This window comes from Typha angustifolia, chromosome 12 (genome assembly GCF_048772165.1).
Source record: "Typha angustifolia cultivar Huaian chromosome 12, ASM4877216v1, whole genome shotgun sequence".
Taxonomy (NCBI): domain Eukaryota; kingdom Viridiplantae; phylum Streptophyta; class Magnoliopsida; order Poales; family Typhaceae; genus Typha; species Typha angustifolia.
The window spans coordinates 8,841,031-8,858,621 of record NC_133250.1 but is presented as its reverse complement, the minus strand read 5'-3'; the positions used below and the strand labels follow the sequence as shown (position 1 = coordinate 8,858,621).

At 37.2% G+C, this 17,591-nt stretch overlaps 4 protein-coding genes across 6 annotated transcripts; 2 read left to right on the top strand and 2 right to left on the bottom strand.

Moving 5' to 3' along the window:
• Positions 1-722: 722 nt before the first annotated feature.
• LOC140772030 (uncharacterized protein At3g52155, chloroplastic) lies at positions 723-3,824 on the top strand. Of its 3 annotated transcripts, XR_012106246.1 has the most exons (6): positions 723-1,034; positions 1,617-1,716; positions 2,586-2,765; positions 2,936-3,053; positions 3,146-3,423; positions 3,599-3,824. XR_012106246.1 is itself a non-coding variant. In XM_073113911.1 (5 exons), the coding sequence occupies exons 1-5, from the start codon at positions 767-769 to the stop codon at positions 3,200-3,202; spliced, it is 723 nt and encodes a 240-aa protein (XP_072970012.1). In that variant the 5' UTR covers positions 723-766; the 3' UTR covers positions 3,203-3,824. The 3 variants fall into 3 exon arrangements, 2 of the variants coding, with proteins under 2 accessions (XP_072970012.1, XP_072970015.1); XM_073113911.1 differs by having other exon boundaries at positions 3,146-3,824; XM_073113914.1 differs by lacking the exon at positions 723-1,034 and having other exon boundaries at positions 1,070-1,716; positions 3,146-3,824.
• Positions 3,825-4,856: 1,032 nt separating this feature from the next.
• LOC140771676 (uncharacterized) lies at positions 4,857-6,697 on the bottom strand. Its single transcript, XM_073113275.1, has 4 exons — positions 6,561-6,697; positions 5,712-5,940; positions 5,315-5,525; positions 4,857-5,080 (listed from the first exon to the last, which is right to left on the bottom strand). The coding sequence occupies exons 2-4, from the start codon at positions 5,865-5,867 to the stop codon at positions 5,049-5,051; spliced, it is 399 nt and encodes a 132-aa protein (XP_072969376.1). The 5' UTR covers positions 5,868-5,940; positions 6,561-6,697; the 3' UTR covers positions 4,857-5,048.
• A 454-nt stretch (positions 6,698-7,151) lies between these two features.
• Positions 7,152-11,415, top strand: LOC140771675 (probable calcium-binding protein CML21). The gene is made up of 5 exons (XM_073113274.1): positions 7,152-7,371; positions 8,791-9,005; positions 9,553-9,752; positions 10,226-10,400; positions 11,074-11,415. Exons 2-5 carry the CDS (start codon positions 8,810-8,812, stop codon positions 11,175-11,177), a joined length of 675 nt encoding a protein of 224 aa, XP_072969375.1. The 5' UTR covers positions 7,152-7,371; positions 8,791-8,809; the 3' UTR covers positions 11,178-11,415.
• A 678-nt stretch (positions 11,416-12,093) lies between these two features.
• LOC140771753 (myb family transcription factor PHL7-like) lies at positions 12,094-17,493 on the bottom strand. The gene is made up of 7 exons (XM_073113409.1): positions 17,231-17,493; positions 16,449-16,663; positions 15,253-15,329; positions 15,129-15,171; positions 14,945-15,002; positions 14,064-14,133; positions 12,094-12,773 (listed from the first exon to the last, which is right to left on the bottom strand). The coding sequence occupies exons 2-7, from the start codon at positions 16,651-16,653 to the stop codon at positions 12,231-12,233; spliced, it is 996 nt and encodes a 331-aa protein (XP_072969510.1). The 5' UTR covers positions 16,654-16,663; positions 17,231-17,493; the 3' UTR covers positions 12,094-12,230.
• Between the last annotated feature and the right edge of the window lie 98 nt (positions 17,494-17,591).

Here is a 17,591-nt window from a genome sequence, read left to right as displayed (position 1 = left end):
TACTCGCATTCTACGCCCTCTCGGCAATGCAACGGTTGAGGCCATTCATAAGCCTCGAGACTAGTTTGCTAAAAGGCAAACTCATCGCCTCGGCTCTTGCCCTCACCCTCATCATCATGCTCTTGTCCTCGACCCTCACTCTCACCGTAACAGTGAAGCTCGATTGGTGCAAAATTGTTATAATTCGACAGCAGGGAGGAGATGTCGACAACAATGATATCAGCAATGTCAGCTTATGGGGGGATGTCGGTGATGGTGAAGGAGGGGTTTAGCGAGGAAGATGATAAATTAATCTTAATTATATATATATATATAATCTTAATTTAATAATATGATAATATAAAATTATATTTAATCTCTATTAATTTGGTTGAAATGACATCTAAGTCATTTTGAAATTAATTAACTGCTATATAAGCTTCCTCGAATTTTTTTACGGTACACTAACAGAAGAATAATATTAAAATTTTTCTAAAGTTTATAAGTGATATTGTAATTTAAAAAAATTTAGGAGATTCGAGTGTATTTAAGCGGTGTCAGAGTAATTAATCCGGAGAATTATAAATAAAAAGTTTTGTTTGCATATCACCAATAACATTCTAATATTATTGCAACAACGTTTTTTTTTCTTTTTTTCTTGTTTTCATGAAAATAAAAATAAAGGACTTAGGTGAGGGTATAAATGCAAAATAGAACCTTAAAAATAAGCCTTACATCTCATCCCCTCTCGGAGTACTAAACCGAGCTCCTCCTCTCTGGTGTGGAGATGAGATCTCCTCTCTGCTGCTGTGGAGCCCCCCAAATCTCCACTCCTTCCTCCTCCTCCTCCTCCTCCCACTTCTCTCTCTTCCCCTGTCCGAACCCTCGAAGACGCATGGCATCCCCTTCTCACTTCTCCGTCTCCGTCTCCGTCTCCACCGCCTCCACCTCCGCCGTCGAGGCCGACGCCAAAGCCTCCGCCGCTGTCGTCCCCCGCCGCCGCCTCATACTCCTCCGCCACGCAGACAGCACCTTTCCAGACCGCTTCACGAAGGGTACTCGTCGCATTCCCTTGTCACTTCATCATGTGGGTCCGATCTCCTTCTAGTGTTTGAGATTTAGTCATTCATGAAATCGCGATGAAGTTACCAGGCCAGTTATGTGCTTTTATGTGGTATTCTTGGTTCCTTTGGAGCAATTCGAATTCGGTTTGCGTCAAAATTTGATCTTTTTCGATGTTTTCTTAGCAGATTGGAAGTGTATATGTTGAGTGTTTTCTATTTAGTTTGTTCCTTCGTGGAAATAAAATATGGTCGTCAGATCGAGTCGGTATCCTTAGGTAGTGTTATTTCTTCATTTGATCTCTGTTCAATTGTTGTGATTTCCTGGTACAACCTTTGCTTGCATTTTGTTTTAGGCATGGAACAGATTTGACTCGGTTAGTGTTAAAGTTGTGGAACAGATTTGGTTTGGTTAGTTCACGAGGAATGCTCCTCGCATTAGTGGGTTTCTTGTTAGTCTCGTTTCCCAACCCCTGAGAATTCGCTGTGATGCTGTTTTAGTAAATCAAGTAAAAGAGTTATGCAAAGGAGAAAGTTTTGTTCATCCCATGGTGATTTTCTTGATTGTTATGTTAGATCATGATCGACCATTGAGCAAAGTTGGGCGAAATGATGCAATTAATGTTTCTCGCAAGCTTCAACAGATGGGCTGGATACCTGAGATAATCCTATCCAGGTTCGGATCTGAGATTTTAATTTATGGAAGTTTACAGTCACCCTTTGCTTTGGTAAAATAGGAACCATGGTCCAGTTTTGATGGATCTGACTCACAAATTGTTTATACTAAATGATGGGCATAACCTAACTTCTTTTACAGTATTTATGATTGATGACCTGAAATTTCAAATACAAAAAACAATCTCTTTGCAAGGTTAATAGCATATAGTAAAGAATTACTCAAAATGAATGACTTCTCTTCTTTGTTGGCAAAAAATACCATTTATTGTTATATGTACCTTTCCTTAGAAAGGCAATTAAAAGAGAACAGATATTGGGTACATTCTGCAATTTTTAAGTGAAGGCGTGCCTGTAGTTAGTAATCAGAATGTAGGAAAAAATGGAAAAAACCACAGGTGTAGGAAGTGAAGTATCACTTTCGTCGTTCAGTTTGTAGTATTGTTGATTCCTTGCTATACTGAAATCCAATATTTGTTATCTAGGAGTGTGTTTCACCAATACAAAGAGTAACATTTTGAATGAAGTTATTGTTGTGTTGCCTTGGAGTTCCCTTTTCTATTTCTCATACGAACTGTTATAGACATTTATTAAATATCTATAGATTCATTCTACGTACTATATCAATTCAGAAGAAAAAACTGACATGCAATGATGCATTGGTAGAATTGACAAATGTACTAGACAGTGAGATACAGTTCTAATGACATTCCAAATCAACAGAGATTGCACAGACTAATGGCCAGTAATACAAACTGTTTAGTACCCTACATCACATACTTGACGGTGTGCCCTCTCCCAGATAATCAAGGATAAGTAGGAAGAAGGATCTTGAGAGCCTCAAGTTTTTTTACTCTTTAATTATTGCAGTGATGCCACTCGGACAAAGGAAACTCTTCTTATTCTGCAAGAACACGCACAAGGATTTTCTCAAGCTGAGGTATATTTTATCCCTAGCTTCTACTCGATCGCAGCAATGGATGGCCAGACTGCTGATCACTTGCAAAAGGCAATTTGTGAGTATTCAAGGGACGATGTCCTTACTGTGATGTAAGTGCTATACTAGCTCTATGGTTGGTCATCTGACTAAGCCAACCTATTTCCTACACCTATAATTTGCTTTCTTCACAATACTTCCAACTGCTGTTCTTTGAAAGTCTAAATGATGTGCTTATTTTTTCATCAGCTTCTTATGTCTTATGGTTATGGTAATTGTACAGGTGCATGGGACATAACAGGGGCTGGGAGGAAGCAGCCTCTATGTTCTCTGGTGCTACAATAGAATTGAAGACATGCAATGCTGCATTGCTTGAAGCTGCAGGAAAATCATGGGATGAGGTTAGTTGTAATTTGTGAACCTCTCGTATAGAAGTTAGTTCCTTGACTACTCCCATCACCATTGTAAAAGTAAAACTTGTTTATCTGTGCAGGCCTTCTCCTTGGCTGGTCATGGAGGTTGGAAGCTCCACGGGATCCTGAAGCCTTGATTCTCTAAACTGAAACCAGTTTCAATTTTGGTTTGCTGAGGTTTTTTTGTTACCTTTGCTGTCTTCATTTAGATTATGAATATGGACAATCGTTCATAGTTCATAGGAGGCTGATGCCTTAGCCTACAAATTCTCATACCAAAATGTTGCCACCTCCTGAGTCTTGTCTCTGACGACGAGACATGCATACGACAATGCCCAAGTTGGAGAATGTGCACTAGGTAATTGGCTGCACTGCCGAGCCTTGTCTAATTTTCTACAAAGTAATTGTTATGAAAGCAAAAAAATTTTACTTAGATTATATGCTACAACCCTGCAGATTTTAGATATGTAGTATTTATTTACTTGAATATCAAGACCAACAATACCAGAGTACCTGAATTATTTTGTATGCAGCTTGATCAACCAAACCATATGATGGCAATCGCACTAGATAATTACTTCGATTGATATATTTAATATCTTGAGTAGAGTCCACTGGATGAAATATAGCAGTTTATGAAGTTCGTCATCCTATCATCAGCTAGTGCCCCTTGACCTGCACGTTGAATATTTTGTTAATTGTCAGAGACCAGACCTATTGCAAGATCGACAGGGAGAAGAAGTGAAGCATATACTTTTGAACCAATTTCTACGAGGTTCTTAAGCATCAAATTTCAAGGAATCTCATTTATGCGTACATCTTCTCCGGGAACACCTTCAACAATGAATGCCAATGTGTTTGTCCCTTGACTGCATTAGTAAAACTTGTTTCCAATCCTGATCTGAGAAGTATAATTTGTAACTCTCAAATAATGAGAACTTGTAGTTTTAATTATAGCTCATGAAACATGATCTTAAAACAGTGAAAACGCTGCCCTCTAACCCATTCAGCATGTTCAAATTCTTTTCTATTGATGTGTCTTGCAAATTGCACCTTAATTTTCTTTAACCAAGTTCACTTATGGAATAAGAATATATTTACAATAAATTTTTTTATATTGGTATAGCAAAATAAATAACTACTTGGGTCTATACTAATATAATGATACATATTTTTGTCTCCTCTCATTTTTATCTAATATTTTATATTTATTGATTATTTATTGTACTCTTAACAAGTCATTGCTTTAATTAACTATCATTTCAATCTCTTTTTTCTTTTTTTCTCCTCTCTTTTCCTTATCCATTCATTATAAATAGTATTTTAATCGTTTGCTAAATTATTGTTTTAATTTCATGCCACGTCAACTATAATTATTACATATTATATTAATATATAACTATACACTAGAATAATTTATATTGGTATAAGTTCTCTTATGCTATATGAAAAATTAAAATAAATATATTAGTATTGGTTTTATTCCACAGGTGAAGCTAGGTCTCCAACATGACTCAGTTAAGAAGTTATAAGATTTATTTAATTGAGTGAAGTAAAGCCTAGGAACTTGAATTTTCTTTTGCTTACTAATGACCATTTATAAATTGGAAATCATTAGGTTTTATGACTTTGACAGGAGCAAAATACTTAGAAAAAAAAATTCCTTACCACCTTGTGCAAATAATTGTTTTACCAGATCTGTACACTAGGTTCACATCTCTAGTCGCAAAGCTTAAATTCCACAAAGAGTTCAAGAAATGGTACTTGTTCTTGCAGCCAAGGGCAAGAAAATGCCTAGATGAAGGAAATCAACATTGATTACTACAATAGTTTTACAAGACAGTCTAAGCACTGTTTAGGGACTAAGCATCAGAAGGGCAATGAGTTCAATAACTTGGTCTTAATAACAGCCGCTAGTACGCTTGTTACTTGTTATACCAAACAGGGTGAAGACATCATGATCTCAAGTAAATCAATTGACTTTTACTTAACACTCTTATCCTTTACTTGTGGCCCTGCAAAAGAAAAAGAAAAGTTCAAGAAGTCAAATTGAAGCAGAAAGGTTTTAACTATGAATCTATGATGCTTGATTGATTCAACTACCAAGTAATCAACTTCAGTAGGGTTTTATTGTGCAAAAACAGGCAAGAAATAGAGAGCTTGAATGAAGAGTATTTTGAGACAGGAAGGTGGTGGTGGAAAAATAAATTAAACTTCGACGAAAAGGCTACTTAGGATGCAATCCATACTTGATATAAGGGCTTTGGGCCTATCCTTGAACAGGATCTTGTGGCGAATAACACCTATTACTTCCAATTCTACTCCACTGGAAACTCTGGAATTAGAAACAATCTCCTGCCCATCCACTGCTTTCTTTTTCTTTAGCACCAACAAAGGTTTCTTCAAGGCCACTTTTGTGCCGGAGAGTTCATGGTAGCCAACAGTGAAAGTATAGTTTACCTGAAGAACACCAAATCAACCAAATGAGGCTACTCTCAGTAAGAAAAGGAACTGAGCGAAAAACTTAAAGCATACAAATTATGCTAAGAATGTAGCATAAAACAAATATCAACTGCACAGTAGATTATCAAATGGGGGGATCCTGGAATCTCTCAGCGTGGTGTTGATTTGTGAGGATGTACCAACCTGCGAAGAGGAAGAGGAGCAGCAAAGCTGGCCGATTTCAAGACCCTGGATCTGATTCCCGATGGCCGCCTGAGATTCTACAACACCCTGGAGCTCAACAATTGCCCATTCCGGGCATTTCCCCTCACTGCAGTTACACTTGATCTTAATCTGCATAACTTCCTTATCTGCCCAGAGATAGTATGATGCTACACAACCAGGATTCCAATCCCCAACCTTTTATGGTGTTCTGCTCATAATAGAAATGGAATAGCGGTATATTTTAGTCTTAAGGAAACAAATAAGAAAGGGATTAATGCCCCGTACTCTTCTTATTCTTATGTTTGATTAAAGGACACCACTAATTTTCCATCAATTCTATCCAATAAATCAGATCCAAGAAGATATACCCATCGGAAAATTGTTGACAAAATGACCAACAAAAGTGGTCTGCTCCATTTCACAAGCATAGCATGCTGGCTTCCAGATCATTACATCAGATTATGTTACTAGTTTGCAAATTCATATGCTAGAATTGAATTTAAACTGCGAATGTAGTACCAACTAGTAAATCTTGCCCTAGAACATGATAACTAATTTAGCTTCTTATCTATGCACGCATCTGGAAATGATCAAACTGTGAGCTTTGCATGTATAGCTCTCAAAATGAAATCTTTTTTCTTTATTTCAAGCACGAAAACTGGTAGCGGCGTTGCAATGATCACACACGAGTGTGTATAAAAACCCTAGAGATGGAAGCAGAAATGTCACGAAGAAGAGCGAGAAATCCACAAATTTCCAAGTCGATAGACTAAAGATTTGGCACGGAATCGAGTAAGGAAGCAATTAACTGGAAAAACGAAAATGTACCAAGACGATCGAGGAGAGGATCAAAGGCAGCAATCGCAACTCTCTCTCTCTCTCTCTCTCTCTCTCTCTCTTTCGGTGATAAATTGGCGGCGAGAGAGAATACTTTACTATAGTCGCATTTAGATACGTTTTAATGAACCCAAATTTAGTTGATATAAGATTAGATTAAAAAGGTTCTCAAGGGTATTTTAGTAACATCGTACATGACAAAACAGAGAAGTCGGGTACAAATAACTTAAAGTCAGGGTGTTAACCGAAAAAATATTAAAGGCAAGGTGTTATTTGCAAATTTCTCTTATGGCAAGCAAAAGAAAATTCCTTTATAAATAAATATAATGTGATTAACTAACACAGATGCGATATCTATTAAATATCTATTAAATATTTTTATTAACAAATAAAAAAATGAGGAGCATTTAACCGATGTTTCTATATCGCCAAGAAATATCCTAAAAGTCGGGGGGGTGTACATGCTTTAAGATTGGTGCTCCTACGTGGTGAGAAACCCACCGTTCATCGACGTGGGGCCCCACCACCTCAACGTGGGGAAGTTTTGAAAACGAAGCCATCCCCACCGTCCCCACTTCTCGCCAGCTTTAGCCTGAGAAAGCGATCACCATCCCCCCCCCTCTTCCTCTTTCATCCCGTCCCTCACAGCCTTCTCGCAAACCTAGACTTCGTCTTTCCGATCGAATCGGAGAGCTTGAAGAAAACCCGTTCCGCCGACTGTTAGCATCTCCTTCTCTAACCATCTATTCGCGCGGCTTCTCGGGTTTCTTTGATGCCTGCCTGAGGCGCCGGGGAGGACCAGGCAAGTGTCCCCTTTTGCCTCCTTTTGGGCTCAGATGGGATCTTTGCGATCCAAATTTTCGTGGGTCTTTCTTGGTTTGCGATTTCTAAGCATGAAGATGTTTGGGTTTTCATGTCCTCGTTTTGCTGTTGCTAACCGTGTCGCTCTAGATCACAAAGGGATTTCTTGAAGGGCTCACGATTGGGATTTTTTTTTTTTTTGGCCTAGAGTTCTGTTCCAAACAATTGATGCTTTATTTGTATTGTCGGGCATTTAATAGAACGCGTTTATGGCAATTTCTCGGAAATATGGAAATTTCTCGGCTATCGCACCTCCCTATCGCCTGCCTCCAACTGCCTTTCTATTGCACCTGCCGTTAACTCCTGTTTACCTTCCTTTCGGAGAGTGCCTTACTCAAAAGTAATAGACTGATTAGATGTTTGGGAGGAGATATCTTTCATATGAGATGTTACCATTGAGTAGGCTATTTTTCCCCCCTTACATCAATATTTGGTGTTTTAGTTTTTCTTCTTGTTTATTACCTGAATGCAATATAGTACTGAATGCTTTATATTACCTTCAATTTTGGGTTGGATGAACATGGTGAACTATTTTGCGTACGTAGCATAACAAGAACTTCAGTATTTCTGTCTCTTCTTTGTATATCAGATGGTTGAGGCAATTTACTTTCCCTTTTTATGCTTTAAGAAGTTTCTGTTTTTATCTACAAACAATGACTTCCCTCCCCCTGCTCTTAGTATTATTTTTTTTGTCAAATATGTTCTTTTTAATTGAGCCTGCGTGGTTTACCAGGACTGACTCAATACCAGAAGTCAGTAGAAGAATATATGTATAATATTTAATTATTCATACTTGTTTAATTTGCTAGGGACTGCATAGTAGCTTGTGAAAGCTAGCTTTCTTAGCCATTGTATGAATTCTTGTCTGCAAAGAGCTTCAGGACTTGACAGACTGTTGCACATGTGCCTTTTAAGTTTTAAAAGTTGAGATTTTATTTACTTATTTTCCTTTTTCTTTCTTATGTCAATTAATTTGATGTCCCTTCTTGGAACTAACTACTATACTCTGATAAAGAGAACAATATTGAAGGCAACTGGATATTATATTATTCACTTTGTGCACTGATGAAGATCAATGTTGGAAGTAAACTAACTTTACTTGGTTTTTACATGTTAGACTTATTTAGGTACACAAAGTTAATCTATTCCCTTTAATGTGGTCTAATAGTTTTTTTCAAAAAATTCATTTCTTGGCTTTTCAATCTTGTAGGCAAAGTTCAGTTTACATTGACTGTTTGATAACATATATCTACATTTTCATGTTATACTAGGAATAGCTCTAAATAAGTATATCTATTTCCCTTGCTCATTACTTTTGTTAATTTTGAGAAAGTATATTTGGTTGGCATCCTGTGTGCAGTGTTTCTTGATCCACTAAAATGGGTGGTGCACTTGGGAGGAGTGAGACACTGAAACGTAGCTCACCAGAGTCAAAGCTTGAGGCAAAGATGGTTGAAGCTATGCAGAAAAGGGCCTCCCGAGGAACTTCCATGAAATCATTCAATAGCATTATCATGAAGTTTCCTAAAATTGACGAGAGCTTAAGAAATTGCAAGACAATCTTTGAGCAATTTGGTTAGTCATCTTTCCAATTTTATACTACCTGATCTGAAGCAAGAAAGGAATTACCTCTTGTAGGCTATCTACTTGTAAACTAGGGAGCTCTGTTTAGAAAAAAAAAAGCTGATGTGGAGCTAAACATGCTATCCCTAGGGAGAAGGTTGCCTATATATTTTCAAAGAATGTTCTTGCGAACTGTAGGCAGGTGAAAGTAGTTTGTATTTTTGAATTGTGGTATACTTATACTGGCACGTGCTGGACTAATTTTAAATTTTAAGTGCTGTTACAAGTCATGGTTGGAGAACTTTTCAGACAATTAGACAATACAGTGAATCATTTAGAGAAAAATAATTGCCTATGGTATCAACCATATTCTGAAACAGGGTCAGATTAAATCCCAGCATTGACTTTCATAATCTGATTGATATAAAAGATTTAGTTTCATTAACTGAGTAGAGAATATCAATTAAATTCCAATGGTCCACGTCTGATCTTCTCTTTGTGATGCATGAGCCATGTTATTTCATGTTTCAGCTGACTTCTTACTCTCTTACCTCTCCAGATGAAGATTCCAATGGTGCAATAGACCCAGAAGAACTGAAACGGTGCTTCCAGAAGCTTGAAATTTCATTTACAGAGGATGAGATCCATGATCTCTTTGAGGCATGTGATATAAATGAGAGCATGGGAATGAAATTCAATGAATTTATCGTACTTCTTTGCCTTGTATATCTTCTCAAGGAACCAGCTTCTGGACAAGCAGTATCCTTCTGGATTTACATCTTGATGTACTATATTACAGCATTAACCAACAATATAGAAGTTCTGAGACAGATAATTTAGAACCTAAAATAAAAACTATTTTGTGTATTAATAATTTCAAGAAAATGGCTAAGTAACGATATTTCACCTCAGCTTAATTATCTGAAAAGTACACCAGTGGGTTATGTGCTTTAAGTTCTCACGTAAACGGAGAGCAATTTTCCACAAACAGAACTCATCAGAATATTGGTTTATATGCTGAATTCCACAAAGGAAAATTGCTGTTCGATTGAAGTTTACGCTGGATTGAGAATTAAAATTGGAAGGGTGTTATCTTTGCCTTGACTTTTCTATGCATCTTGATGTTTTGAGTCAATTTGAATTGGTCATGTCATTCTTTCTTCTTTTATTCTTTATATGAGAGTTTTTTCTTTTTTGGTATCTTTTTTTGCATTTCCATGATGTACTTCTAGAGATCACAGATGGGATTGCCAAATCTTGAGTCAACTTTTGAGACACTGGTTGACGCGTTTGTCTTCTTGGACAAGAATAAGGATGGATACGTAAGTAAGAGTGAGATGGTGCATGCAATAAATGAGACTACTTCAGGGGAGCGCTCTTCGGGACGCATCGCAATGAAAAGATTCGGTCAGTTGTTTCCTTATTCTCTTTTTTCATAGATGTAAGCCAAAAGTTGTGACAGAAAGAAAAGCTCCTGTGTTGAAAGCATATATGCATCCACATTAAAGTGATTGTCAATTTTTGTTATGAGCTTATGATAATGCTGTAGTGTAATTAATCTACCTGCCAAGCTGTGGTCACTAAGGATCATCAGAAGCTCTTTTCATGAAAAAGTTCTTCTCTTGCCTGATTTTGATTTAGTCAAGAATGCTCAACAGTTTCTGTAAAAGTTAATGCTGATGAATAGTTACCTATTATCCTGTGGGGCCTTCTGAACTTGGGCTCCAGCAAACCTTAATCATTTGAAAAAGCTTGGAGTAGGATGCTCATGATTGTTGAAGTCTCATTAATGTCTCAATTCTAATTAATGTTTGCCAATGATAATGTCACTTAATAGCCTGAATGTTGGCCTGCCAAATATTAATTTCGTACATGATATCTACTATAGGATTGTGAAATTGGAAATTACTACTTAATCAAGCTTCATTTAAAAGTGTAATACCTTTCAAACTTAAAAGGTTCACCCCATCTTGCCTGCCCTTTTGATTATTGAAGCTAATTTAACAAGTCGATGAACTGAGTATTTTCTGTTATATTGTTTAATAAAATAACCCAGTTTTTCTTTCCTTCATTGCAATAGAGGAGATGGACTGGGACAAGAATGGAACAGTGACCTTCAAGGAGTTCCTTTTTGCTTTTACTCGCTGGGTGGGGATCGATGATATTGAAGACGATGAGGAATGAGGTCCTGTCACAAATATTTGGTGCTTGGCGAAACGACAACCCCATGAACCAAATTGTGCCTGTGAATGTATTCTGTATCACTTGTCAAATAATGGCGTCTGGAGATCCAAAAATTTAGATCACCTTGTTGGCCTTGGTTATGTATACATCAATAGAGTGAGCTAAGCTATAATTTTCATGTTGTAAGAACTGGAAAGAACAAAATACTAATGAAAGATCTCCTGCTCATACAAGTGCACTTTTCTCTGATCAAATGCTCCAGTCGCATGAATAATACCTGACAGAGGGTTGTAAAGATGAAACTTCTGGTGTTTTATTTTTCTCCATCTTAGCTTAATTTGTACCGTGTACAGCATATAGGTACTTCAAAATATGCTTGTAGTAATGCTAGGATTTTAGCCACAAGGGCAGCTCAGCTGCTGGCTCAGGAACTACTGGATTTTGTGCCAGAGTTTTTAAGGTAGCATCTGCTTCTCGTAATGGACATTAATTACTCTATAAAAAGTTAATTGCCACTTTCTTATATGAAGGTAAAAACAGGGGCTCTAATAGCTAAATATCATTTATACTTCAAGCTTTTCCTTGCTTACTCTTTGATTTGAGTTCAGTTCTGCGATCAGTAATTTAAAAAGAATCTCAAATGACAGAGCCTTCAGCCCACCCATCCATCTATCGTATCTAAACCTAGATCTTCATATCACCTAGCCAAGTCCTTCCACAACTACCTGGTTTTCAATCACCACCAATACCTAAAATCTAGCTTAGATCAGCCGATCTAGTCTCTCAATCATGTGTCCTTGTGCACCCCATGATCCCAGCAGCGAAAGCAACCGAGGGAAGCCCAATTTGTGCAAGACAGACTAATGAGGAAAAAGTTTACTTCATACATGTGAATGCATACATGCATTTCATGATATGGGTCTTTAAAACCTTTACAGAAATAAATATAATGTGACAATCTTTTGTAACTCCTCTTCCTGACAGCATTTATTTGCAAGGAAGGTTAGCAGGCCATCCTCTAATGACAACTACGTGTAAATCATGTAAATCTGATCATATATTTTTCTCTGAACCATTTTCAAAACTATCACTGTCTAACGAATTAAGGTGACCCCTACCAGTGGGAAACATTGAGTACTGCTGCTTAAAATCAGAACCTGAGCTTGACTCCAGGATATGATTGGCAAGAACCAAATCAGTCATTCCATTCCCTGCACCGCTTGTGGCACGCAACCTCTTGCTTGCCCTTTCATGCTTTGGGCTCTCAGAAGGGGAGCCGGCACGACAGCTGGAGTCCGGTGTTAGCGGCTCGCAGTGGGAAGAGAAAGAGTCATCATGAGAAAGGCTTTTAAATAGTCCACTTGTGCCTTCATTGTCACCATTGATGTGCTTGTCTTGGATAGGAGACTCAGACGCTGGAGCTGGTGTAGCAGGATCAGTCTTTTCGGAATTAGCACAATGTTCACCTGATGTTGGACCAGAATTTCCTGTTCCAGGTGTCTCAGTTGCTACCCCGTCAGTGCGCTGCTGCTCTTCAATTATCTTTTTCAGATACTTGCCTTGGGCTTCTATCCTCAACTGCAGCTGCCTTTGCACCTGCAAAACAGATTTGAAAGCTCATATCATGTGTAGATACTTCATTGCAAACTCTCATGATACTCTTAGAGACCCCGATATAGAATGCACATTGCAGTAACACACAGGTTACTGAGAAGCATTTTGCAGAAGATTAAAAGCGATTATCATTTATTAATATGATAAAGTGGTAATGTAATATTGTTTCCATGCAGTCTTGTTGACAAGAACATGCAGCCCTTTAGGGAAAATGAAGTTCTCACTCTATCCAAGTGTTGATAAATGAGAATACCAATGATGAATAATTATCTTGATAGAGAATTAAAAAGCTTATGAGAGATATTGCTTGTTGATTTATTAATAAATATCAACTACATCCAGAAAAGGAAAAGTAAAAATATGAAACAGAAAAATAAAGGATAAAACTGCCAAAAACTAGCTTGACAGGAAAAGACTCCTTCGAGCAATTCAAAGTTTCTGGTTTCATTTGAGCTTGGGACACCACAGCAAAAAACACAAACATGAAGCTATATTTGCTAAACTGTCATGGTAAGACAATTGCATATCTTTTTCTCAATGAGTTCCACCTTACTAGGCAATCATGGAGCAACGCAGGTGGATGAACCACCTGTTCACAAAAGCAGGGAAGTATATTGGGCATGAGGCAAACCGCAAATGAGAGCTGTGACTGTTGGCCCATGAAAAAAGGTAATTTAGGAGGTAGATAACAGCCCAACCATTCAAATGCTGATTTTTGGCTTCAAGTTACATGCTATCCTATGTAACAATCCATGCTCTATGCATACTGTGAGTCCAAGGAGTTGGCTAATGTTTCTCTATCCCAATGTTTTTGTCCTAGGTGGGTGAAAAGTGTTCAAAAGTTGAGTGCAGTTAAGCAACCTTCCCTAGCTCTGCCCCCCTCCGCACTAAGGGAAGTGATAATATTGCACTATTAGTATCTCGCAGTTCTTGCCAACAGCTTTGAGACTCCTCTTCAGCAGTGGAATTTGGGAGCTCAGTTGCCAGTAAAACTCAATCATCTATCTTTCTCCTGAGTGACACTATTTACCACTTACCAGTCCACAAGTGATTAATATTTCATTTCAAGATTATTATGCTTGAGCAACCTCCAGACAGTTCTCTCAAGCTAGTCCTTTTCAAGAGTAAGCCTGGCACATCTTGATGATGATTCCCACGGTTTATTGTTGTTGATATTGTAATTGTTCATAGATTATCACATTTAAGTAGCAAATGTAAGAATTTAAGATTGCCGTCTAATTAGGAAGTGCTAAAGCACAATAGTGAACTTGCCTCTAATTGTTCACATAGACGCTTTTGCACCTCCATCTGCAATTTTAGAGCTTCGCTAATCTGCATTCCACTGGTACAAAGAAAAAAATAAGGATAATGTTGTAACGGAAAATTGAAGAAAGAACCAAATCACCGGTTCATTTATGGTTGTGCTAGCATTAATGGTGAAAAGATACTAAGGCAATTTAAATGGGGAAAAGAGAACCTAGTAAAAGCCAAATTACAAACACAAGCATATGTACACTAAATATATAATAAAAAATATTAGGTACACCATACACAGTGTAAGTTCATGACATAAACAAGGAGCTGACAAATTTCAAGAAGAAATCAGTGCTTTAGATAGGTATAAGCATATGCATAAATACACTAATATATAGTTAAAAAAAAATTAGGTCCACACTGTAAGTTCATGACATAGAAAACAAGGAGCTGAAAATTTTCAAGAAGAAACCAGCGCTTTAGATAAGTAAACATATATTTAAAAAAAATTATACCTACCAAATGCAAAATGTGAAATAGAAATGGACAGCGAATGTAAGTGCTAAATACCAATAAAGAAATGCTTGTCATGTTTTATGGAAAATTAATCCTAAATGTCAGGATGTCATATAAGAGAAACTACATTTTAACAGAATATTAGTAATGTTGCAAGCACAATGAAAGAAAATAGAAGCATGGCAAAGAGAAGTAAATAATAGCTTGTAACATGATGCAGATTCCAAATATTATGTGAGCAAAGGTAGTGACATCAAATATTGTAACAATCGGAACCATAATAAAGTAAATATGAAGTCCTATCGGGAGTTAGAAAATTTATGCAAATCTGAGTACTTTATCATCCAAAATGATGTAATAAGGAGATAATACTTAATACTTACGAAGAGCTTTCAAGTCCCGAGAGCATATCCTTAGAATCTTTCTTTTCACCATTTGTTCCTATAAGGTTGAAACCCTAATCAGTTTGAAGCTTCCCCTTCTATCCTCATATAAAAGAGGAAGATCTATCTATTTACCAAATTAATTGTTCAAATTTTCATGTAGTAAGACATCTAATGATCTTACCTTCAGTTAAAGACTCGGGAATGCATTTCGCAAGCCGATATTTCTGGATAGAGAAGAAACTGGATTACCTGTAGGAAGAATATTGTGATGGAAATATTAAAACAGGATATGTCAATTCAAGTACCTGTAAGTGGCTTTTGACATGGTATATTGTCAGTCCTGGTACACCCATGATTCTGAGAACTCCTTTGGGAGTAGCTCCTGTGAAATTCAATGACATTAAGTGACAATGATACTATTCTTATAGCAATTTTGCTAACTACTGACCGAGTCGTTAGATAAAATCTGAAGTTCATATACTTGAAAGGAAATCAGTCAAGCATCATAAGGAGCTCTCGTGCTTAATTACTTTGTCATTGGTACGGGTTACTTGTGGATTCTTCAGGTAGGAAAAAGTATTTCTCAAACAGATGCAGCCCTTAAAGTGAAGAGCATTAGAAGGTAGCTGCAAATACAGAATCTGGGATATTGTTTTGAAGCCAAAGGAGTTTGCTTCCAACTATTATGGCCAGCTCTAATAATTTGTTACTAACAGATATAGAATTGCATAGTGTTTTCTAATATGGCATAGGTGCTTCAAGCCCTTCTATAGGAATGAATTACTTCAAATATAATAAGCATCTACTTTACGTACATAAGTAAAGCTTGACTTTATACAGAATAAATCAAATGTAACATCAAGTGAAAATATCAAGCAATTATTTACTCATTACACCATCTGTTTTAATTCTACAAATATCAAAACCCCAACTACTTGATCTTGGCTTTGTGAGCCTTACTCAGTTATTCCCTCTCATAATCTAGGTCACAGAAGTCAGAGAAAAAGTGGAAATCAAAATCAAACACGGCAAAAGTAATAGTATACTTGGTTCTTCTCAAAGGATACAAGGGGGAAGGGTCCCCATAAAAACCAGAAACATCACATTGACCCCATTATCTGAAATCCTACATATTGAGAATTATGTGCCATCTTATTTCCCTTGCGACGTACTTGTAATATCCTATAGCTCCTACTTCCTAGCTTTATATGCATTTGCATTGCATTATTATTATCTTATTATTTTAGATTCTTCTATTGTCAAAGTTCTGAATAATGCCATAAGCCCGTGAACATGCCATCTCGACCATTCTTTTGAAACATCTCCTGTTCCAAGACATCATACGCAAACCTACAAGTACCTCTCTCCTTTCTTTACTTAATAACATAGAAATTTAAGTAATTTAGGAACATAGGAAAAAGAACACATAAAAGATTGTCCGCACAAGCACTTTGACTATTCAAAAATAAACTGTATAAGCAACTACTGGTTAAGAACTTACTATCAGGTCCGCCAAGTTGTGTTACAGCATCAACAAATTGTTCATGAAGCTCATCAGTCCACCGTAAACGCTGCCTTGCAGCCAAATTATTGCTCCCTCCATTATTTGGGCCCATACAATTATCAGTTAATTCTATTTGCTGATTATGAGAAATGGAATTGCTCTGATTTGGGGCTAGAGTAGAAATAGGTTTCGGTTGATACATTTGTCACGACCTGAGAATAGATGCTATCAGTTAAGCATCAATCAAAAGATCGAGAAAACAGAATGATTTTTGCCAAAGAGAAGCACTATATCTAATTACAAGAAGACTGATATAAGATAAAAGCTTATGGAGTTACGGATAAGTTTCCAGAGTACTGCTCCTTTGGATTATTAATAACTAATTAAACTGCCATACAGAGTATCCAATAACTAATTAAACTGCCATCAGAGTATCCTAAAACTAATATTAATTACCAGTGCAAAACCTAGTCTTGATCAGGCCTTCAATTATAAGTACCCAGGTTCTCTCATTACTACATCATACAAATCTTTTAGCGCGAGTTGATCAAAGAATTCTCATAAAACCTAAAAAAGTAGACAGAATTCCAACACTCCACAAAATGAAACACCAGGAATCAAACTCCCCAAAACCTTTCCAATAAAGTCCCTTTTTGTAATCAATTAACTAAGAAATGACACCTGGGTTTTGTTCCAAACTAATCGTATCCCATTCCCCAAACCCAATAAATCAACAGATTCACTCCAACGACGAAATAATCGAGCAAAAGGAGACATACCCAGATCGGGAAAACGGCGAAATCCTCCGAATCCAACTCGCCGGAGGACGAAGGATCCAGAAGCTCGAATTCCGGCCTTCTACTGTGAGGAAAAGGCCGGATTTTGACTAGCCCCCCGACTGTAAAAATCCGATCTTTTCGCAGAAAATTGACTAGCTATCGCAATTCAATTTTGGATTTCGCTTCTTTTAATCTCTCACGCCTCAAAGATTCGTCGCCCTTTTGGCCAATTAACCTTTTCCAAATCGTTTCTCTCGAAGTACACGGAAATGGGGAAAGCTTGTCGTTGAAGTGATTATATCCAATGCCTTTCTTACTCTAGGCTGTCTAACTGGGGTACGTGGCACCTTCTTATTTGCCT

Bases quoted from the DNA above. Each gene is read 5' to 3' on its own strand.
- LOC140772030 (XM_073113911.1), top strand. From the start codon at position 767: ATGAGATCTCCTCTCTGCTGCTGTGGAGCCCCCCAAATCTCCACTCCT. The intron at 1,035-1,616 runs GTACTCGTCGCA...TTGTTATGTTAG, and splicing joins TCCAGACCGCTTCACGAAGG to ATCATGATCGACCATTGAGC. The intron at 3,054-3,145 runs GTTAGTTGTAAT...TTATCTGTGCAG, and splicing joins CAGGAAAATCATGGGATGAG to GCCTTCTCCTTGGCTGGTCA.
- LOC140771676 (XM_073113275.1), bottom strand. From the start codon at position 5,867: ATGCAGATTAAGATCAAGTGTAACTGCAGTGAGGGGAAATGCCCGGAA. The intron at 5,526-5,711 runs GTTGGTACATCC...GGTGTTCTTCAG, and splicing joins GCTCCTCTTCCTCTTCGCAG to GTAAACTATACTTTCACTGT. The intron at 5,081-5,314 runs GTATGGATTGCA...TTTCTTTTGCAG, and splicing joins GCCCAAAGCCCTTATATCAA to GGCCACAAGTAAAGGATAAG.
- LOC140771675 (XM_073113274.1), top strand. From the start codon at position 8,810: ATGGGTGGTGCACTTGGGAGGAGTGAGACACTGAAACGTAGCTCACCA. The intron at 9,006-9,552 runs GTTAGTCATCTT...TTACCTCTCCAG, and splicing joins GACAATCTTTGAGCAATTTG to ATGAAGATTCCAATGGTGCA. The intron at 9,753-10,225 runs GTATCCTTCTGG...ATGTACTTCTAG, and splicing joins AACCAGCTTCTGGACAAGCA to AGATCACAGATGGGATTGCC.
- LOC140771753 (XM_073113409.1), bottom strand. From the start codon at position 16,653: ATGTATCAACCGAAACCTATTTCTACTCTAGCCCCAAATCAGAGCAAT. The intron at 14,134-14,944 runs GTAAGTATTAAG...TCTTTGTACCAG, and splicing joins TCGGGACTTGAAAGCTCTTC to TGGAATGCAGATTAGCGAAG. The intron at 12,774-14,063 runs GCAAGTTCACTA...TCTGTTTTGCAG, and splicing joins GTCTATGTGAACAATTAGAG to GTGCAAAGGCAGCTGCAGTT.